Raw genomic sequence first — 23294 nt, forward strand, 5'->3', positions numbered from 1 at the left:
CCCTGGGACTGAGAGCCAGCCCTTGTGGGAGATGGTGTGGCCATCGCTCCCTAGATGGCAGAGGAGTCACTTGTGTCATGTGGATGAATCTTGGTGGACCTTTTGGGTCTAAAGGGGGCATGTTCCTTGAGGTACACTGCTTAGCTCCCCAGGGCCATGCTGGGGAAGCTGCTGGCTGCTGCTCTCCTGCCCTGCTGGAGCAGCTGCTGGAAGAGCAGAGTGCTGGGAAGGTTGGCCTCCATGAGAGCTTGATGCTAGAAAGCATCTGGGCTGTGAGATTTGGATGCTGTATGATGCAGGGACCTTTCTGACAGCCCATGGGGACCAGGAAGGACAGCCTCCTCCTTGAATATCTCTCTAGTGCTTCCTCCTCCTCCTCCTCCTCTTCTTCTTTCTCCTCATCCTCTTCCTCCTCCACCCTCCATCTTCTGTGGTTTTGGAGACAGGGTTTCTGGGTATATCCCTGGCTGTCCTACAACTCACTCTGTAGATCAGGCTGGCCTTGAGTTCACAGAGAGCCGCCTGTCTCTGCTTCCCAAGTGTTGGGATTAAAGCTGTGTGCTACCACTGCCCAACTATCCAGTGCCTTCTACTAAGTTTTACATTGGGCCAGCCAGCAACGGAGAAATATTTAAAGGGCCCATACATATTTTTACAGAGAAGGCAGTGAAGGGTACTAGCATCTGTACAGTTTAGTTGGTACTTTGGATGTATGGCTTTCATGTGCATCTTTCTCATCCCTCGACCTCCCATACAACAGCAGGACAACTGGGTATCTACCTGTCCAGAGTTCTAATCCTGGCTGGTCATGGTGTCGCAGACCTGTAACCTTAGCATTTGAGAGGTAGAGGCTAGAGATCAGGAATTAAAGATGGGGCTGGAGAGATGGCTCAGCAGCTGAGAGCCCTTGCTACTCTTCCAGAAGACATGAGTTCAGTTCCTAGTACCCATGTCAGGTGGCTCGACATCGCTCATAACCCAAATTACAGAAAATACACAAAAGTTGTGTTTTCTGTGTTTGTTCACGGGCCACATCTGCTATCTGGTTTCCTCTCATATAAAATTCTGTATTAACTGCATGGAAGCCAGGAGAGCCTCAGTGGGTGCCACTTCATAGTGACCCACGCCTTCATTGTTCCTGAAGGAGCAGGATCCTCTATTGTCCTCTCTTGGAGGTGTGGAAATTCTAGGATACACTGGAGGGATTTTCCTAACTTCCAGTCTATTCTTCTTGGGCTCAATGCTTACTAATAGGACCAGTCACTCCCCACATTGAAGTAAGGCAATGTTTTCAGACAGTTGAGTCAATGGCCCCAGGGGCCCACAAAGCCAGGCATATGTCTCTCCTCCTCACAGACCTATTTTGAGGCCTCCCAGTGAAAGCTTTCTTTTCAGGATTGAGTCTCCGGTGAGTTGAAAGGTATGGGGAGGGGAGCAGGAGCCAGTTGAAAGGGTCTGAGGAGAGTGAGTGAAGAGGCTGTGCACTTGGCAAGTGTGGCCCAATCTTGAGAGAAACACGTTGCTGTAGCCCAGGAACCACCTCCTGAAGAGGGGAGAAGCTGCCACAGAACTCCCCCAGGACCACATGTTGACTCTCCCCAGTGCGTTCACGTGTGGACACTCTATAGTCCTTATTAGCACGCAGACCACAGGAAGCCCCTTTTGGTAGCCATAAGGCATAGCCTGAGGCAGGAGCCTTCGGTGGTACACACCCAGCAACAGGAGTTCCTTTATGAAGTCTGTGGTGGATCCTGTTGACTCCAGAGGACAATTCCAGCTCTCTCACAGCAGCTATTTTGGGCATAAACCTTTTATTCTCTCTGCGTTAGGGGCTGTGCCATGGTAACCATTAGCGCAAGCAAAGGAGTCTGTGATTCAGACTCATCCCCTCCCCTGCGGCTGCCATAGTGGCGGGAGGTGTGGCTTGCTCATGGGTGCATCTGATGGTGTGCTGTGGCTTTCCGGGAGTGTGAGATCCTTTCTTGATGACTCCTGAGTCAGGCTCTGAAGTGGGGACAGGGTGGCAGGGCTGTTGGCCTGTCACCAGAGACTTTTGGGATTCTGTGGGCATCTGGTGGGCTGAGTGTAAGTGACACTTCTGAAAGTGGGAGCAAATGGGATGATGATGTCATCTCACCCAAAAGTGGAAGCAAGACCTCCCCCTGTCCCTTCTCCCAGCCGCAGCCTTGTGACCCAGAGACGCTCTGGTAGGAGGCAGGGGGTGGGGGGGGGAACCCTGATATGCCAGGCAGCTTTCTGCTTCTGCCACCTTGGTGAATGGTAGGGTGATGTGGGGGATAAGCCCATCACCCACAGGAGTCACTTCTACCTCTTTCCCAGCTCAGATAGGAAACTCAGCCATGCAGCTACTGTGCAGGAGCTGGGTCTTTTGGGGCTGCTGGCCAGGGCACTGGGACCTAGGCTGACCCTGCTCTGCTGTATGTCGCCTTGTTTTGAGGGCTGGATCCATGGTCCTTTCCTGGGATGGCTGAGCTGTGCTCCTTAGGGTCCTCCCTTCTTCCTTTAAAGACATGGACGACATGTTTAAGAGCGTGCTTCTTAGATTTGTTATAGGACTGAGTGCAGCAACCAGCGTGCCCTGGAAGCACAGTGCTTGTCATGTGCAGGCACTCAGCAAAGAGTTAAATGAATAAATTAACTCCTCCATTGGGTAAATCTCTACATTAGAAGGCTGTGGTTAAGCACTCGGTGGTGTGCACTCCTTTAACCCCAGCACTCGGGAGGCAGAGGCAGAGACAGAGGCAGGCGGATCTCTGTGAGTTCCAGGACAGCCAGGGCTACACAGGGAAACTCTGTCTCAAAAAAACCACTCAAACTGAGCTAGGAACGTAAGACAGGTGGAGATTTTTTTCCTGACCTGTCTATGCCCAAAGTGAACATAGCTGTAAAAGTCCTGAGAGTGTCCACGCGTGAACGCACTGGGGAGAGTCAACATGTGGTCCTGGGGGAGTTCTGTGGCAGCTTCTCCCCTCTTCAGGAGGTGGTTCCTAGGCTACAGCAACGGGTTTCTCTCAAGATTGGGCCACACAAGAGATTGTGATGGGCAGGAAGACCTTTGAACCTTGGTCATCTTACAATTACAAGCGAGTTTGGGAGCCTTGCTTTCTTCATCTGGAAAAATGGGGATAAAAATAATACTCGCTGTAGATGGTGGTGTGTTGTGTGAGAATGAATGAAATGTTGACATTATAAAGCTCTATTCACTAGCATGGTATGGTATGGCATGGCTTAGGGACACGGCTTCTGGTTGAGCGATGTCCACTTGTGGCAATCCAGGGATTTTGAGAGGAGAGAAATCTGTGGGTGGATGAGTCAGACTCTAATAATTGTGAAGATTTACCGATGTTTTCTCAGCGCCAGGCACTCTAGGAAGCATTTTCAATTCATTACTTTTTCTGTCTCTCCATGGCTCTGTGAGGCAAGTCCTGTTTTCCCCTCACTTTTACAGCTGAGGAACCTGAAACTGAAGCTCAGTTTTGTATCAGGCCAACAAGATTCAAAGAAAAAAAGGTCGAGGTTTGAGCCAGCCCTGCTCCCTAGAGGACTTGGCAGAGCTCCTGAATCAGGCTCCCATCAGCCTCCTCAGACTCACTCACACAGTACAGGAAGTTCCCTCAGATCAGGTGGGCCAGTACCCTGTACCTACAACTGTCATCTTTGATTCCTTCTCTTCATCCCTTGGCTCTTTGTCCTGGCCCTACTTGTCCCATGTGGCCCCCTAGACAGTGGCTGGCAGCTCCTGACTCCTGACTCTCTTTTGGTTCCTTTCATCCTTCTGTAGCATCAGTTTAAAGGAAAAAAAAAAAGTTCCAGGTAAGGCCTCTGATTGGCTCTGTCAGATCACATGTTCACTGTGCACCAGGATGGGTATTGGGGCAAGACTGTAAGCACAATTAAAACCTTCAGAAATCACCAGAAGACTGGAGGTGGGGAGGGAGGGCTGCTGGGTGTTGACTTTGGCCCTGTTTGGATGGAACAAGGATGGCGCCTGTGGGCGCTGACGGGTTTCTTTTGGTTCTGAGTGATACACGGGCCCTAGCTGAAGTGGGCGCAGGGAGGAGCAGACCTAAGGCCTCAGTTCTGAGGTGTTGAGGAGGTTGAGCCTGGAGAGGAAGGTGGAGATGGTGTTGGGGATGGTGTATAGTACTGACTTGAGGCCCAGCAGGAGGCCGGGTGAGGGGGCTGTGGCTGGGAAGCGTTTGGCGTTGACACGCCCAGTTTGGGAGTGGCGAGAATGAGGTGCTGCCACGGGCTGAACTGGGAGGTAATGCATTGGAGAGCTGGGTACTCCATGAGGGACAGGGTGCGCGCTGGGAGGCAGAGAGCTGGTGATGGAACTGTGGGTGCAAAGAGCTGGGGTTGTTTATTCCGCGGGACTTGGTTTCACAGATCAGAGGAGGAAGAGCAGCTGCAGCTTCTCTGGAGGAGAGACGGAGGCCACATGCCACCAGTGGTCATTGTGAAGTGAAGGCCTTTCCCCAGTGCCAATCCCTCCCGGTAACACTTTGCCTTTCCTAACAAGCAGAGGGTCTAGGAAGCAGGAGGATCGGCAGACAGCACAGTGCTCACCCATCCCTCTGCAGTCGCTGCCACTTCTAATCCTCTCAGATGCTTCCTCCAGACATCTTATTTTATATTCCTTCAGTCCCTACTTCTGCACATAACACTTTTATGATCCCTCTCTGTAGACATTTTAACTAATTTCCTTTTTAGTAGATATTTTGAAAAATCTTTACATCTGAGCCTGTGTCTGTGTGCATGTGTGCACTTATAAATACCATGGCACATGTGTAGAGGTCAGGACATCTTGCAGGAGTCAGGTCGTCAGGCTTGGCAGCAAGCACCTTTATCTACCGAGTCATCCTGCCCACCTCTGAGTCTCTTTAAACCCATAGATAGGCCTTTTCCACTCCCCAGCCTTCCTTTCTTTCTTTCTTTCTTTCTTTCTTTCTTTTTTTTTTTTTTTTGTCTTTGTTTCTTTTTTCTTTTTTTGTTTTCCCCCAGCCTTTCTAAACAGTTTTTGGCCCCGCTCACTCTGGCCCTGCTCAGTCTGACCTAAAGATTTATTTATTATTATATCTAAGTACACTGTCTTCAGACACTCTAGAAGAGGGCATCAGATCTCATTATGGATGGTTGTGAGCCACCATGTGGTTGCTGGAATTTGAACTCAGGACTCTTAACCACTGAGCCATCTCTCCAACCCTATCCTAGGTTTTCTGAATCTATCATTGTAACTACAGGGTCCTTGGAAATGAGAGATGATGGTAGGAGCAGGGTGGCAGAGAAGGGGTGAGGGTGAGAGAGACTGATGGCCATCGCTAGCTTTGGAGATGGAAGGTGCTGTGAACCAAGGAAAGGCGTCAAACTCTAGAAGGTGGCACAAGAGGGAGCTCAGATTCTCCCTAGCGTCTGTAGCAAAGAACGCAGCCCTGCCAGCACTCTGACCTTAGTCTTAGTAGAACTGCCATGACTTCTCATGTGCAGAGAGGTCAGGTAAGAAATCTGTTCTTGGGCTGGTGAGATGGCTCAGTGGGTAAGAGCACCCGACTGCTCTTCCAAAGGTCCAGAGTTCAAATCCCAGCAACCACATGGTGGCTCACAACCATCCGTAATGAGATCTGACTTCCTCTTCTGGAGTGTGTGAAGACAGCTACAGTGTATTTACATAAAATAATAAATAAATCTTAAAAAAAAAAAAAAAAAAAAAAAAAGAAATCTGTTTTTTTAAGCCATGAATTTTGTGTTACAGAAAACATTTGTGCTGTGTGTGTGTGTGTGTATAAGCGCCTTTGTTAAATCAACATAATTACATTATTATGTCAATGTAACTGTTATTCACAACTGAGCCTAACAAGTTTCCTTTTTGTTTTTTTTCCCCTGTACTTAGTAGTTGTGTGTGTGTGTGTGTGTGTGTGTGTGTGTGTGTGTGTTTTAACTTGTCTTCTTTGTGCCTGTTGATAATTCCTTCTGTAACTGTGTGTTGAAAATGCTTCTGTCCACATTTTGAGGTCTTTCCTCTCTTGCCCTGGGTCCACTCTTCTCTAGGCACATGGCTGTGGTTGTTCCTCCGTAGTCATCCTTGGAACTCTCTCTACCTATTGGTTGTGACTGTTTTTCTGCCTTCCTCTTGCTCAGTTCATCCCTGTGGTTGCCCTTTAGGACAGGTGACTGAGTATCCAAATATAGTCAGTGCCTGGGTTCTGGTTATAGAGGAGGCCTAGAGGCTGTCCCTGCCACTTGTCTGGTCGAGTGGCGGATGCACAGAGATGGCGGTGCCTGGCAGGCCTGTATCTTGAGTCACGTGTCAGGTGGTTACTGCATAGTCTCTCTTCAGCTTCACAGCAAAGGATCCTTTCCCTTGTCTCAAGTGCTGGTTCTCCTGTATTGTAGACTCTTTTCCCAGCTTCCTCTGAGGAGAGTGTGAGACCTTGTGTGTCTGAAAGTGTCTTTATTCTGTTTTCACACTTAAATGATGAAATGGCAGGGTAAAGAACTCTACCAGAACAGGTCAGATTTCTTTCTTTTTCTCCCCCTTCCCCAAGTCAGTGTCTTACTTGTAGCCTTGACTGGCCTGAAACTTGCTATGTAGACCAAGCTGGCCTTAAACTCATAGCAAGCCTCCTGTCTCAGCCTTCCAAGTAGCTGGCATGACAGTTATGCACAGTCATGTCCATATTTTCTTCTTTTTAACAAACCACTTTTATTAAATGATGAATAGCAACAGGGCAGTGGTGGCGCATGCCTTTAATCCCAGCACTCAGGATTCAGAGACAGGCAGAGCTCTGAGTTAAGGCTAGCCTGGTCTACAGGTCCCAGGACAGCCAAAGCTAGCCAAAGAGAAATTCTGTCTTGAAGAACAAAACAGAACCAAGAAAATGAGGCAAATAATCATTGGGTGCATTGTCGGACGTTCTGGCAGCATGCATGGGCTCATGGGTAATGCTGTGGCTCCCTTGTCTCTATTTCCATCTTCTGGGACAGGGGTGTGCTGGGATTACAGACGTGTGTGCTACTTCCTCTGCCTGGCTTTTGCTTGGATTCTTGGGATCTGAAGTCTTGTCAAACCTGTGTGGCAAGCACCTTACCTGCAAAGCCACCTCTCCTACCTACATTGTGGTGTTTCAGTATGTCTGTGTCATGGTCCAGTCAGGTCAGGACACCAAGCAGTATGTGTGTGTGTGTGTGTGTGTGTGTGTGTGTGTGTGTGTGTGTGTGTGTGTGTGTGTTAGGAACAGTCAAACTCTTCTTATCAGCTATTTTGAAATTTACAATTAATTAGTGTTGGCCATAGTTGCTCTCCTGTGCCACAGAGCATTGAAAGTTATTCTTTCACGGAGCTGGAGAGATGACTTGACGGTTAGGAGGAGCACTTGCGGCTCTTGCAGAGGGCCTGGATTCTGTTCCTGGCCCCCATGGGTGCTATGGGATCCATTTCTTAGAGATACCACATGCTCCTCTGTTCTCTGAGGGAACCCATATGCATGTGGCATACATAGTCACATTCACATAAATTAAAAAAATAACTTTTTAAAAAGGTTATTACTTAGCCAGTGGTGGTGGCGCACACCTTTGCTCTCAGTGCTCTGGCGGGAGTGGTGGTGGTGCACACCTTTGCTCTCAGTGCTCTGGCGGGAGTGGTGGTGGTGCACACCTTTGCTCTCAGTGCTCTGGCGGGAGTGGTGGTGGTGCACACCTTTGATCTCAGTGCTCTGGCGGGAGTGGTGGTGGTGCACACCTTTGATCTCAGTGCTCTGGCGGGAGGCAGAGTCAGGCAGCCTGGTCTACAAAGTGATTTCAAGGACAGCCAGAGCTACACAGAGAAACTCTCAGAAAAAAAAAAAAAATTATACTTGTATTCTGGTGTACCCCTGTACCCATTAACCACGCCTTCTCCATCCTGTCACCGCTCCCCCACTCCATACCTACTAGTCTGTACCTTATTTCTGTGAGACCCACATGTAAAAAGCTTTCTCCGTCCTCGTCCTCGTCCTCGTCCTCTCTGAGGCAGGGTCTCACTGTGTGGCTCTGGCAGTTTGGAACTTGCTATGTAGACCAGACTGTCTTTAAACTCACAGAGATCCACCTGCCTTTGCCTCCAAGTGCTGGGATTAAAGGTGTGCGCCACCACGCCCGACCGACTTTTACATGCAGATGACACCTTGTGCTATTTGTCCTTCCTGGCTGACTTATATCTTAATCTAATGTGCTCCTAGCGCCTACTCCAGACGACAGTTTTGTTGTTCTGTAACTGAACAATACTCAGTTGGGCATGTATCCCATCTTCCCTTTATTTGGTACCCATTGGCGGGTGCCCAGGTTGATCCCTACTGCAAACAGCACCTCAGGAAACACAGGAGGACAGATGTCTCTTCCACACCATTCATCTCTTTTGGATCCCTCCTATAGGTATGGTGGTGGGCTGCTGGGATCCTGGATCAGATGCTAAATCATTTTATCCAGCTGGCCACTGAGTTTTGTGTCTACTACCACAATGTTTGCATTTGTAGAAGTTCGTTTTTTAAAAGATGCATTTATTTCTAACAATGTATATGTGGTCATGGCCGTGTCTGTATATGTTGAGTGTGGACACTCAAGGAAGCCAGAGGTGTCACATGCCCAGATGCTGGGGGTGGCTGTTCCGTTGACATGAGCTCTGGGAGCTGAACTTTGTCTTCTTTAGGAGCAGTCTGCACTCTTTAACAGCTTTGCCATCTTTCCAGCCCTGGAAGTGCTTTCTGTTCTCTTCGTTTTCAGCAACATCACATTCTTGTTTTGTGGCTGTAGAAACCATTGATGTGTTTTGCTACAGTTGGTTTGGTTTTATTCTGGTCCCTATCTTACGAGTCAGAGGCTCTCCTAAAATATCTATTGGCCCTTGGCTGACCTTTGATTAAGAATTATAGGAGGCAGAGGCAGGCAGAGCTCTGTGAATTCTAGGCCAGCCTGGTCTTATGTAACAAGTTCCAGGCTAACCAGGGCTATATTAGTGAGACCCTTTCTCCAAAGGGAGGGAGGGAGGGAGGAAGGAAGGAAGGGAAGGCTGGGCGTGGTGGCGCACGCCTTTTTTTTTAATTAATTTATTAATTTATTAATTAATTTATTTATTATATGTAAGTACACTGTAGCTGTCTTCCGACAGTCCAGAAGAGGGAGTCAGATCTCATTACGGGTGGTTGTGAGCCACCATGTGGTTGCTAGGATTTGAACTCCGGACCTTCGGAAGAGCAGTCGGGTGTTCTTACCCGCTGAGCCATCTCACCTGGTGCACGCCTTTAATCCCAGCACTCGGGAGGCAGAGGCAGGCAGATTTATGAGTTCAAGGCCAGCCTGGCCTACAAAGTGAGTTCCAGGACAGCCAGGGCTATACAGAGAAAAACCAAAAAAAAAAAAAGAAGAAGGAGGGAGGGAGGGAGGAAGGAAGGAAGGGAGGGAGGGAGGAAGAGAGGGAGGGAGGAAGGAAGGGAGAAAGAAAGGAAGGACGGGAGTGGCCATATGTGATGATTCAGACCTGAAATCACCACTCAGGTGATAGAGGCAAGAAAATCTCTAGTTTAAGACCATCCTGGGCTACACAGAGAGTTTCAGGCCAGCCTGAGCTCCATAATGAAATCCTGTCTCAAAAATTAAACAAACAAAACCCAAAACAAACAACTGAGACCAACTAACCCAGAGAAGTTTATTAGAAGCTCTGGGTCCAAAAGACTTGTCAACTGTCAGGTCCTCGCTGGTGAATGGACAGGTGGTCCTGGCCCATAAGGCACTGGTGTGACTCTTCCGCCTTTGCTTCAGAGAGAGAGAGCGGTCTGGATGCCTCAGGAGCAGGGTCTGGCTGTCTACCACTGTTTCCAGTCCAGAAGTCAGCATTTAAGTAAACTTACTTCTGCTGGCTAGAATGTCACTTCTACCTGAACCATTTTGGCCCTCCAGAGAATCTGAAGTTTCAGCTACAGAGGCTGCAGGTGGGATGGTTCTTATTCCAGCCCCTCTGTTTTCACACTTGTGAAAACGCTTCAGTTTAGTCCCACAGGTGCCTGGTGCTATGGCGACAAGGATCTATTAAGAACTACTCATTGAAAATCAGCTTTTACGTGCCTGTCTCTGATTTGGCTGTTAAGTTGCTTTCGCAATCTTGAAATTTTGTTGGTAATGTCTTTTCCCTTGTTAAGTTCGTTCTTGTCATTTCACATCTTTAAAAAAAAAAAAGAGACTGCTAGGTTGAAGAAGACTGTAAGATGTGGAGTCGAGCTGCACTGCAGTCCTCTCCAGGCATGGTGGCACATGCCTGTAATCCCAGCACTTGGGTGAGGGTAGGAATTCAAGTTCTCAGCTGCATAGCAAGTTTGAGGGCAGTCTGGGCTGTGTTAGACCCTCTCAGAAAACAAAGGTACAACAGAACAGGTATAAGGGTAGTTCGGTTAGCGGGGTTCTTGGTACACACAAGGCCTTGAGTTTCATGTCTGTCACCACAGAAACCCAGCACGTAGGGCATACTGGTCAACTCCAGCTCGTGGGAGGTGGAGGCAGGAGGATCGGGAGTTTAAGGATGACTATTTCCCCTGAAGATCAATTGATCAGTGTGTGTGTGTGTGTGTGCTCACATACAATGTGTGTGCACCCTGTGTGTGCCAGCCATCTGTGGAGGTCTGAAGAGGATGCCATCTCCTGGAGCTAGAGTTACTGGCTGTTTTGAGGCACCTGGTGTGGGTGCTGGGAACCAGGGTCCCCTGGAAGAGCATCAAGCACTCTTAACCACTGAGCCAACTCTCCAGCCCCAAGGATAAGTGCTTTTATGCTGTTGTTAGAAACATTACTCAGGGTCGCTATGGACATGAAAGAATTATTGAGGAGATAAAAACTGCTGGTGGTAATGGCTGGGCTCATGGTGAGGGTTTCTGTGGTGTAGACTTGGGCTTGGTGAGAAGGATGCTGTAGGTGCTATGGGCTACAGGAGCTGCTGCTAGCTTGGGACAGTGACTCCCAGAGCCCATGGCTCCCTGTAGCCAGGTTAGCTTGAGAGAAGAATGTGGCTCTTAAGTTTAGGTGGACAGTGCTATGTCCTGGCATGGGGCCTTGGCAACTAAGTGGGGCATTGCCTGGTCACACACTGATGATTTCAGATGATGCTGAGGGCTTTTGAGGTCTCTGGGTTTGACCCAGGACCACTGTTCTCTGTGCTGACCTTTTGTGAAGCTCAAGTGTCAGGGACGTGGGTGGTCTGAGACATTTCCTTCCTTTCCCTTCTTTCCTGGGTGACTGCCCTTGTGGTAGGTGCCCTCGCTTTCCTGACTATTCCCTCCCTTCTCCTCAGGGGTCAGAGGCTCCTCTCACCAAACTCCAGTACAGGTTCCCCTGTGTCTCTCCCGACCGTGGAGCAGACTAATTCCCAGCTCGCTTTGTGCCTGGTCTGTCTCCAGTGTAAGATACTTGAAGATGCCCAGTTTGTTTTGCAGTTTTCTTGTTGCCCTGAGGTTCCAATAGCCTGGCATGTGGGAGCTGGGTGACATCGTGGGGGTCCACTAACCCCATCAGGATCTGCCAGCTCTGAGTCCAGCATTCTTTCCCACTGACTGAGTCTTTGGGCTGTCACCCACTTGTCAAAGGTTTGATGCGGGGTGATTGGAAACATCTATGGTTACAAAGGGGAAGCTGGGATTTGGGTGAGATCAATGGCCAATAGCAGGAGGGATGCCTCTTGGAATACTGGGTGGGATCAGTTTTCCTCTCGGGCTGTGAGGAGCAGTTTCTGTGGGCTTGGGGATAAGGGGATATAGCTTCCAAGAGCACTCAGCCCCTCAGAGTTCAGTCATGAGATCTGGCTCACACCTCAGACATGTCCCAACTGTTTGAGCCTTAGCCTTAGCAGTAAACTAGGGAAGAGCTTGGAGCTTTCCAAATGAGGTGTGGTGTCACTGTGTGGAGCCACTCTCTTTGTTGCTGCCAAGCTCTCAGGTATTTGGGCAACCAGCCTTGAACCCAGTACCCTGACAAGCTTAATGTAGGGAGTAAGGGTCCTCCTTTACGGAGCCTCTCCTGACAGAGTGCAGCCCTTGGACATAGCCTCTCCAGCAGGGCTTGGCTTTTAACTTCTAAGTCCCTTTCTCCTGGCTCTGCAGTGGCCCCTCCCAGCTCCAGCTTCCTCCCACCGCTGCCAGTGCAGAGCCCAAACTGGGGCACCCACCTCCCAGGCTATCACATCTCTGGGGAAGGGACAGGCCCATGGGAAACCCAAGCCTGGGCAGCTCCCGTTCCTGGTTTTCCAGGGAGCCCTGGCAGAGGGGGCTGGGAAGAAAGGCCCAACAGGGAGGGGAGCTGGGAAGCAGAACAGGGAACTGGAAGGGGAAGGGTGTGGGTGGGCTCGGATCCAGCCTACCTCCTACTCTCCCACTACTGCCAATCCCCTCCCTGGCAGGCACACACTCAAGGCAGGGGCTTGGCGCTGTCTCGGGGTAGGGGGTTGGGGGGGCAGGAACCGTTGTGTGTCTCCCGTAGTGAAGGGGGTTGATTTGTGGCAGTAACACACCCACCCTGAGCTGTGGCCCGAGGCTCAGGCTTTGTTACTTCACTGGCTTGCAGCCCACACCTGGAAGTGGGGGGGGGGGGGGGAGAAGAAAGCCCCTAAAATACAGCTCTGTGCGCGTTTGGTAGAGCTCAAGGCCCCCAGTTCTGACTGCAAATGGGGCCATGAGAGGGGCTTGGAGAGGGCGGCTTGAATGCCTGTTCAGGGCAGCCATGGCCTTGGGCCTCATCCGTTGGCACCCAGAGAGCACAGCAAACCCGGCATCCCAGACCAGCCTGGGTCCGGGCCTCAGCTTTATCAGTAGGGTGCCGGTCCTGGGCAGGCTGAGCAAAATGACATTCATTTCACTACATCCTGTGGCTGCTGCTCACTTCCTCCTCCACTCGAGGAGCTGTGTGGGGGTGGGGGGTCGGGTGAGGACAGATTAGAAGGAAAATGTAGCTGGGCTGGGGGCCTCTGGTGGTGGCTGGGGTTTCCCAGGGACTGGCTGGGGTGGGAGGAGGGTTTCGGAAGTGTTCCGAGGGGAGAAAAGCTGAGGGGAGGAGCAGGAGGCCTCTGGCAGTCTCAGCAGTGGCACAAGCTACACCTTTGAGTTTCTGAAAGGGACTGTCATAGCACCCAGGCTCTTAGAGGAAGTGGAGGCTGCCTCAGTTTCTCACACTCTGGAGTGCTGGTGAGACTGGGAGAAGAGAGGTCAGAGGCCAGGCTGGCCCTGGGCTGGAGGCTAATCTTGGGAGGGTCTGTGCTGTGCCCTGCTGACCAACTTCTCTTCCCCACAGGCAGAGCCGCCTGAAGCCCAGCGCTGAGGCTGCACTTTTCCGAGGGCTTGACATCAGGGTCTATGTTTAAGTCTTAGCTCTTGCTTACAAAGACCACGGCAATTCCTTCTCTGAAGCCCTCGCAGCCCCACAGCGCCCTCGCAGCCCCAGCCTGCCGCCTACTGCCCAGCAATGCCCTCCAGCGGCCCCGGGGACACCAGCAGCTCCTCTCTGGAGCGGGAGGATGATCGAAAGGTGAGCAACTGAGTTTGGTTCTTTAGGAGACTCTGTGGCTGGTGCCCAGGAAAGGAGAGGGGCCTGTCCCCACATGATGACAGCTTAGGGGTGCCGACCTGTTGTTGTCATGGGTCACATATACTCCTGCCAAATAGGTGCTTGGCTGGGAACCTGATTATAAGCTGAGGCAGGAATATGAAACCAGGCACTCTGGTTGCAGGACCATAGCTATAACCACTGTGGTCTCTGAGGGTCAACTTTGAGGATCAACAGGCCCAAACTATAGGTCTGTGCAGCTTCGAGGGGTCATCCTTGCAGGGAGAGGGGATCCAACCCTGCATTTCTTTGTGGATCTGCCCTATACTAGCTGTGAGACCTCAGGTATCATTGCACCTCTGTGTTGGAGTTGTCTGTTTGCTTCTGCATTTAGTAGCTTTCTGGGGCACTGTAGACATGAGGTGATCAGCCCACACAGATATTCTAGCACGTGGCTTTGTTCAGATGTTCAGGAGCAAGTGACATCATCGACCTTTGGAGATAATGATGTCCCACCCACCCAGGCTCCAAGTAAGAGTCACTGGGTAACCTTTGAAGTGGCTCCAGGCCATGGAACCAGTGACTCTGTGTTTTCAGAGTCCCCTGAGAGGTTACCTCTTCACCCTGCTGCTGAACTTCAGGTTGGGATCAAGTCAGATGGATGGGAACCCCTGAAGGGGCCACAAAAAGTCACCTTGGAGCTGTGGCCACTAACTCCAGCACTGGACTCTGTGTCCCCTCTGTCAGTCTGTCAACCTCACTGTCCTGCCTCTCTGGATCCCTGGGAGAGGTGTGTGAAGTTTGTTCTCCTGACAAGAGATGTCCATCACACAGGCAAGGGCCAGCAGCTGGGAGCCCTTTCCTGCCTTGTTCATCCTTAGAGTGTGTTTCTGTGTTCTCGGTGGTTTCCACCCATTGTTCTGTTGTCCTGCTGGCAACCCTTGAAACAACTGAGGTACAACAGGTGGCCTAGTTTACAGAAGGGATGCTGAGCTTAGTCAGCAGTAAGCCCAGATCGGGGTCTGCCCTCTTGCCTCCTGGATCTGACGTTACTATAACCACCCATAGTCCTGATGTAGCCAAGGACCCCATCCCCAGTATATACACTTATATGTAGGTATGCACACAAAAGGTCCAGGAGCCCAGCCTACAACCCTGCACAGTGCTGTGTGTGTGCATCGGTAGTCATATGTTCTGACAAGCTGGGAGTCATTGTGTGTCCCTACACAGGGGCCCTTGGAAGTTCTTAGTTTCGCTGCTCCTCCCCTTTAGACATGGTCTCTCATGCAGTCCAAACTGGTCTTAAATGCTCATTGGAGAAAAAGGATGACCTTGGTGTCCTGTTCCTAGCCTTCCACTTCCTGAGTCTGGGCCAGGCTTGTGCCACCCCGACTGGTTTATACAGTGTTCAAACCCAGCCTAGTGTGTGCAAGGCAAACACTCTACTCTTGGAGCTACATCCCCAGCCCTCCAGCCTCTCCTTTGTGATCCCATTGGAAATGACTAGATAGTCTAAGTTCCCTTCAGGCCTTCTGAACTCCTCTTGCTCTGAACTCAAGGAGTGCACAGTCCCTGGCCATAATGGTGGCAATACTTAGTTTCCTAAATTCTGCAATGGCAGTGGTGGTATAGCTAGTTCCCTCCTTTCTTTGGGCCTGGCTTTGTTTCTCTGCTAGGCTGGGTGACCCCGAGCCTCTTCTGCCCTGGCTCCATGTTCTGACGGATGCTGACACACCTCACAAACACACCCCCACAGCTGGGACAAACTCCTCTCATCAGACTGTGACCCCATGCTGCACAGCAGCAAGTCATGTGGTCTCTGTATTGTGGATAGTTCGCTTTGAAGCAGAGGAGGGAACACTGTATAAGAAATCAGAAGTCCCAGGCCCCAACGCTGGGGCTGCCTCTTCAGGGAGATGTGACTTCAGGACATCTGGGCTTGTGTTTGCTCAGCTGGAAAATGGGGATAGTAACTCTAGCCTTGCCTGTCTTACAGGGCGCCTGTGGAAGTCAGCTGAGGTCACGGGCAGGGAAGTGCCCTGCAGACAGCAAAGTCTGGTCCAATTATGAGGGATTACGATTGCTATTATTATCTACCCATAGTAACTGCTCTGGCTCTGGTGGCAACAAACACACGCCCAGACCTAGATTCTGGGACTGATAGAGTGAGCGTATTCGCATACTGGCAGGGGCCATTATACCAAAAGATGACAGCAATCTGGTTAGACAAAGGCTAGAGCCTGGCTGGGCCTCCTTTCAAACCACCTACACCCACAGCACATATGCTGGCTCACCTGGCACCACAGGCTGGCTCCAACAGAGCCACCTGGTAAAGGCAGGTAGAGACACTGACAGTTGCCATAATGGTCCAGCAAGCCTGGGATGGGGACATTGTATAGTTGTATATGGGGGACATGGACTTGCTCTACAGTCCAAGAATCTCCAGAGATGACATAGACACCTGGCACAATAGAGCCATCTGCTGAGCCTGAGGGGAGGGGTGAGGCTCCTGCGGGCCCTTCTCATTCAGCAGCCCCACCTGCCTGGCTAGCCTTCTACTTGCAGGCTGCGGATACCATTTATTGCCCATCCTAGGTTTTCAGGCCTTTGTTTTTGCCTTACCTCTCCTGCTAGCTGCTTCCTTGTTCAGTCCCCTCTCTGGGAAAGCCCTGGCTGTGCTCTCTTGGATTATAGTTTGCAGACTAATTGTCCTCAGCTGTGACTCTCAAATCAACCATTTCAGCATCACCTGTGAACGAATGAGAGCTGCAAGGTGCAAGCCCCTGCTGGACCTACAGAGTTGAGATCTCTGGGGTTGGGACCCTGGGAGTCTGTCACTCAGCCCAGGAGGGTGGGGTCTCCATCCCGCTCTTACATGATTCCCTAGGGTCTGCAGTGGCATGAAGTAGGAGGAATGCCATGGATGGGAGCCAAAGGCATCATCACGTCCCACCAGGGAGCCCAGGGCCAGGCAGATGGGGTGTGGAGTTGGGTGACAGACAGAAGGGCTGTGCTTGTCTCTGAGAATACACAGAGAGATTTGTGGAGGTGAGCTCTGCACCCTGCCACCCATGAGCTGGAAGGGGCTGCTGTTTGGGGAGGCTACCTCTGTGACCAGGGCGATCTCTGTGACCTCCATGCTGCCCTTTCCTCTGGCTTCAGAAACTTTGTGGCCGAGATGCACTGAGCATTGTCTGTTGGCTAAGACACTCTATGAATTATTTTAATTCTTATAATTGCCCCAAAAGGCACTGATATTTTCATGATTCTCTCTTATTAAGGACTGAATTGAAGCTTGGAGATGCTAAGTCACTGGCTTGAAGTCTTCCAGTTTGCTGTTCAGGGTCCTTCAAGGCGAAGAGGGTGGAATGAGCAGTGGCTTCCATATGTGCTGCTCTGCGGTGTTGCATGGGTTTCTCCCGCTGCGAGTTCAAGGGTGTTTATTTAGAATGAATGTTGGGATCCGTATAGCTCTTCACATGTGGATATCGAAGGCACATCCAGAGAGAGAGAGAGAGAGAGAGAGAGAGAGAGAGAGAGAGAGAGAGAGAGAGAGATCTTCCTTATAAAAGACACTGCTGTGTGCACCCAACTGTTCTCTACCCCTCACTTTTTGGGTGTACTGTTTCTTTTCTTCCTCCCTCCATCCCTGCATTTCTTCAGACTTCCTTACCTTTCTGTGGGCTTCACACACACAGCTCAGTTCCATAAGTCTACAGGGTGAAAGGGATGGTCTGGAGGACTACTGAAAAACAGGGGTATAGACCACAGAATGGTAAGGCCGTGCCGTGTCACTCAGGCAGGTGGCCCCTTCTACCTTTCCTGTTGTGGAGTAGAGGAGACTGCAGTGGTGCGGACTTGCGCTAGAGAGCTCAAAGTGTGTGTGTGTGTGTGTGTGTGTGTGTGTTTGTGTTGCCTGTCTGTCTGTGTGTTTGTGTGTGCGCGCGTGTGTGCTGGGAGTAGAACTCAGGTCCTCTGAAAGAGCCTATACACACTTTTAATCACTGAGCCACCTCTCAAATAGAGAAAAGCTGATTTTCTTCGTTCCACGTGATAACAGCATGTGCACATGTACTTAGTGGAGTAATTAAATACTTGGCACTAAGCAGGCTTGTGATGTACATGGCCCGCTAGAGCTGACCAGGGCCCAGGATTGGCTTATATTGTCTAAACTTCTCTAAGTTAGATGTTATGAACTGGCAAGTTTAGCCATGCTCTCAGCAAAGCCTCGGGTAGGGTCAGCCAGGCCCTGGATACAGACCTGGGTTTGTGTCAGGGCTTCCTGCGTGACTCAGCTATCTGAGGAGCCAGCACCCTGCCCACCTGCCTGCCTGAGTGTGGCGTTTTGGTGAGATGGTGCTCATGAGTGATTGGTTAACTTAGGGACCTGCCACATAGTAATTTAGCCTAATTAGTCTAGCTCTGGATCACTTATTTGTCTACCCACTTGCCTCCCTCCCTCCCTGCCTCCCTGTCCCTCTCTGGGCTGTGAGGGAAAGGAGCCATGGTGGGGTGTGTGGAGTATGGCCTCTAGAGACCAGCATATGAAAAGAAGCTTTCTCCAGGCCCACAGGCACAAAAAGCCTGAGGCCTGTTACCCTTGGGACAGAAGGGAAGCCAAGGCAAGTGACAGTGAGACCTACTGCTTGCTGTGGTTAGCTCCAGGAGTCTGAGCAGGGGCCACAGCCCGGCTTACAGTAGCATTGGTCTCTCAAGCTTTACATGCTAAAGGAAGGATTGGAGCCCAGCCCTGTTAGGAAAGCAGATCCCCTAGGGTAAGTGTGGGGAAGACTGGAATCAGCCATGTAGTGGGAATATGGAAAGCTGAGCTTAGCAAGTGTCTCTTCTGGCCTGGGCCCAGGAGGCCTGGTTGTGCCTGGTTGTGCTTCCTTGTAGAGCCATGGGACAGTTAAGGTGTCAGCCATCGGCATTGTACTTCACTGTAGGGTATGGCAAGTTAGACATCAGGCATCTCCTTTACACTGCAGTTACTGCAATTGTTCATAGTAACCCGGGAAGCACCTGCTACTTTTATCCCCATTCCACAGGTGGGGAACCAAAGGAGGCTAGGTAACTTGGCAAAGCAGTTTCATCTAGACTAGCTGCTTCCGTAAGCCAGAGGACATCCAGAGCCACAGTGAGCTGCTGAAGGAGCCGACATGAATATGCTTATGTCCATGGGACTGGTTGCAAGCAGAACAGTGGGTGTTCCACTTGAGAGCTCAAGACTGAGTTCATTTGTATCCAGCACACAGTAGGTGCTCAGTGGATATTTTCCCTGTTGCCTGGCCTGAGAGTGAGGGTTGAGATCCAGCCTACTATGCATTCGGTCCAGAAGTAGGTGAAGCAAGTAGCTTGTGGTGACAGGATGGAGGTCCTGGCAGGCAAAACTAGTTCTTGCTTTGCTTTGTTTTGTTTTGTTTGTTTTGTTTTTCAAGACAGGTTTTCTCTGTGTAGCCCTGGCTGTCCTGGAACTCACTCTGTAGACCAGGCTGGCCTCAAACTCAGAAATCCACCTGCCTCTGCCTCCCAAGTGCTGGGATTAAAGGTGTGCGCCACCACCGCCCAGCAGCAAAATTATTTCAAATCCTTTAACATTTATGAAGCACCTGCTCTATGCAAGTTCCTATGATCTGTAGGGGATCCCAAAAGGGACACTAAGGCATGGCTCCTGTCTCCAGAGAAGTGGTGGCCTTTGGCTAGGAGGGATAATTTCTTTCTATCAGTAATTATCCTGTGAAGCCAGTGACTGTTTGCTGACTACTGTCAGTTTCTGAAATGAAGGGCTGATGAGCTTTCAGGGGTGAGTCTGGAGGTGCCTCTAGCAGTTCTTGTCATTCACAGGACCTCAGCCTCTGTCCGTTGCCATGGAGCAAGAACCACCTCTAAGGGGTGAGGCATGTCTGCATGTGAACGTGTGTATGCCTTGTACAGGTCTGTGGTGCCCTGCTAGGGCTTCTCAAGCAAGGTGCTCAGGCAGCCCAGGGCAGGGCTTTGCCTCCTGCAGAAGACAATTCCGTGGCCACAGACAGTTCCTGGGAGGTCAGCCAGCTGGCAAAGGCTGCATGCTTATTGTCCTGGGAGGCCTGGGCAAGTAGCTGGCTAGATCTGGCAAGTTCATCCCCTTGACTCAAACACCAACTTGAGGCATCTGTTCAGATTCTGGGTCAGTGGCTTCTGCTCTCAGCACTAACGGGAGCATGGATGTCTCTCTGTTTCTGGGGAAGGGCTTCTTTTGGGGGACAAGAGCCTATGCCTAGGCCCAGAGAGGCAAGTGTGTGTGGGTGTGTTTGCATGTCAGTGAATAAGGTGTGCATTCAGTATGCACTACTGTGTTTTCACTGTGTGTGCATAGAACATGGCATAGGCAGATATAGAGGCTTAAAAGACCCGCAGGCTGGAAATGAGAAGCTGGGACTGTTGATTCTTAAGGCTTCGCCTTTGCCTTCTGCAAATCTCAGAATCGCTCTGAGCTTCACTTTACCACCTGTGTGATGGGAGAACATGACACCTACTGTGGTTTCTGTCAATCATAAACATAAAATGAAGAGCAGGCTTGTAACCCCAGCACTCGGGAGATAGAGGAGAGAGGATCAGAAGTCCAAGCCTGTCTCAGCTGCCTGTCGGGTTCCAGGCTGGCTCAGGCACTTGGGAGCCTGTTTCAAAACCCAACAACAAAAAAGCATATGTGGAAATCCTTTGCTGATTTTGCTGTATTGTACAAATGTGAGCAATTATTGGCATAGCCCAGCTTGTCAGAAGGCAAAGATGTGTGTGACTTAAAATAATCCATCCAGTGAGCTGTGCTAAAATGTAGGTCAAATCATAGCCTCAGAATTTTAGAGTGAGGCTGGTGGGAACCACTTAACCTAACAGCCCACCCTAGCTGAAGGTTCCCCAAAGCTGTAAAGACTTCCAGAAAAGGAAAGTGACAATTCCATTTAAGGTGTAGATGATCTGTTTAAGGTTGGGGGTTGAGCAGATCCCTGACACTTGAGACGTGCAGCCTGGAGGACCACAAACTCATGGACACTCTGAGTTATACAGTGAGAGCCTCCCTCAACACACAATGCAAAACAAAACAGGTGTGCTGGCTCATGCCTATTAGCGCACTGAGGAGGGAGACTATTGTACTTTGAGGCCAGCTTAGGCTACATAATAAGTTTTAGACCAGGCTGGGCTCAACCTGTTTGTGACTGTGGAGACATAGAGATCTATGTGCCTTTGTGCCCTGTGCGCTGTAGGTTTGTATGTGAGTCTCTTTTGTGCATGTGGACTCTATTCTTTTTTGTTTGTTTGTTTGTTTCGAGACAGGGTTTCTCTGTGTAGCCCTGGCTGTCCTGGAACTCACTCTGTAGACCAGGCTGACCTCAAACTCAGAAATCCGCCTGCCTCTGCCTCCCGAGTGCTGGGATTAAAGGCATGCGCCACCACGCCTGGCGTGGACTCTACTCTTTACTGAGTATCTGCTATGTGACTGTCACTCATCTAAGGGTTGCCCAGTATCTGTCAGGCTAGGCTTTTTTTTCCTTTTCTTTTCTCTTCTTTTCTTTTCTTCTCTTCTCTTTTCTTTTCTTTTCTTTTCTTTTCTTTTCTTTTCTGTTGTTGGTTTTTAGAACAGAAACTCAAGTACTCTAGGCTGGCCTAGAAATTCTGACCCTCCTGCCTTCACCTCTCGAGAAGTCCCTGCTGGCCAAGCACATTAGTGCACCGGCACTGGGAGGCAGGAGGATTGCAAGTCTGAGGTCAGCCTCAAATTCATGGGGAGACTCTGCCTCCAAAATGAAAAACAGCAGCTCTGGTTACTCGATTCAAAGAGCTCATAGCATTGCAGGGGTGGGTGGCTGTCAGGACCTATCCGTTCAGTCTAGGTAGGGAAAGCAAGCCCGGGAAGCCTTCAGGGAAGGTGGGTTAGGCAGGAGGAGTAGCTGTGCCTGGGGAAGCAGCTGCTTTTGCACCCGCTGCCTATGTTGGGGCCCTGGGATAGAAAGGAAACACAGGCAGTTCAGCAAGAGCCCAGGGACCTTTACAAAGACTAGGAGTTGGGCTTGATCCTCCAGGTCCCTGGGGTCCCCCTCAGAGAGGGTTAAAGCTCTGTAGAATGACATAGTCCACCTTGCAATTTGGAAAAGTCTGCCGCCCCAGCATCCACATAGCTCACCATAGCAACGGCGGTAGCCAGATGTTGGGATCTGTCTGCTTGTGAGTGATGGCTGCACATGGAGGAGAGAGAGCTGGGATTTGCTGGAGGCCAGGAGGGGGCCTCTGCTGGCGGGCTGGGAATGCTGGCCCCTGTGAAACATTCTAGTATGGAGGCAGGAGGAAGTAAGCCGTTCCCCAGTGACTGTCACTGTTCCCAGCTTCCTCTATCGCCTTACTTAGTTCTCAAGCTCCAGCTGTGGAGCAAGCATGATTTCCATCTTATGGATAAGGAATGCAGGCTGCAGAGAGGCTAAGTTCAAGGTGACTAGTAAACAGTGTAAGTTCCTGCTCAGCCCAGCCCTGCTCTTTGCAAAACCCGTCTATAATTTCTGCCCCCCCCCACTCCTGCTACAGTTCTTGAGGGGCTAATTGAGACTCCTCCCTCTCCCCCCCTCATCTCCCCCTCCCACTCCGTCTCCCCCTCTCCCCCCCTCATCTCCCCTTCCCTTTTGTCTCCCCCTCCCCTCGGATGAGGAGGCCAATCTGGGCTCAAATCTGTTCCCACTAAATGTGCTGCTGTTTCCAGCTGCTCCGGTTACTACAGCACAGGTTCTTGCATTTCAGTATTAGCTGACATTCGACGACATCGGTGCTGCTTGCAGATTTGAGAAGCATAGCCCACATTCCTTTGCTTAACCCGTCTTAGGCACTGACAGGCCCCTGACAGATGCAAGAATAAACCTCTTGATAGACCTTCCTGGAGTCACTGAGGGCATGGCCCAGACCATCTGTCCACCCAATCAGTGTATCAGTTCCCTGCCCAGTGGTACGAACAGCCCACAGGCAGGCTCAGAGCAGAAAGCATACCCTCCATTTTAGAATGCTATATTGATAACTTGCTTTCCACAAAGCTGTACTGAGCTTCATGGGAAGGTGGGAGCCAAACCTAGATATGGGTCCAGCAGAGTAGGAGGTCTGTTCTGTGCACATCGTGCTTCCTGCTGGGATTGGGGCCCAGGCCTGGTGCTCTTCAAGTGCTGGTAAGGTGGCTGCTTCCTCCTAGGCTGGACTAGTTTGGATTGAAGCCAGCAGGGACAAAGTGTGCTGACTGTGTGTAGCATGCCTGGATAGCTTGTATGAGGTAAAGCACGTGAGCAGCACATGGAGGGACCATGTGACATAGGGTTTTCACACGGAGGGACCACGTGGCATACGGTTTGCTGTTAAAGACCCTAGAGGCCTTTCCCATGGGGTCATGAGAACAGGTGTTTGTCTGTACCAGAAGGTCAAGTGTCTTTGGTTTGGTTTGATTTCTGATTTTGCTTGTTTTTGTAGTAGCCAAAGATGGTTTTGAACTCTCCAAAAGGCAAGGATAACCTTAAATGTATAACCTTCCACATCTGCCTCTCCAGTTCAGGCATTGCAGGCATAGATTGCCATACCTGGCGTATGCAGCTGGGGACCCAGGCCTCAGTTCCAAGCACACTAGGCAAGCAGTCTACCAATCTAGCCAAAATGGCTTTGGTTTTTTGTCATTGCTGTATGGTGGCCATGTTTTCTTTTTCCTGATGAAAGACTTT

General features: G+C 50.5%; 1 protein-coding gene across 8 annotated transcripts in view; it reads left to right on the forward strand.

Moving 5' to 3' along the window:
* Dnmt3a (DNA methyltransferase 3A) overlaps positions 1–23294 on the forward strand; it is a 112885-nt gene that overhangs the window by 20148 nt on the left and 69443 nt on the right. For 6 of the 8 annotated variants that reach the window (XM_006514956.4, XM_006514953.4, XM_030246538.1 and 3 more), the window contains exon 2: positions 13321–13554. In XM_006514956.4, coding sequence (XP_006515019.1) covers positions 13492–13554 — 63 coding nt within the window. In that variant the 5' untranslated portion in view covers positions 13321–13491. Of the gene's footprint in view, positions 1–2814; positions 12471–12988; positions 13215–13320; positions 13555–23294 lie in introns of those variants that run through there. The other 2 variants (XM_030246540.1, XM_030246539.1) reach the window with 2 other exon arrangements.

The sequence above is a fragment of the Mus musculus genome, chromosome 12 (genome assembly GCF_000001635.26).
Source record: "Mus musculus strain C57BL/6J chromosome 12, GRCm38.p6 C57BL/6J".
Lineage (NCBI taxonomy): Eukaryota > Metazoa > Chordata > Mammalia > Rodentia > Muridae > Mus > Mus musculus.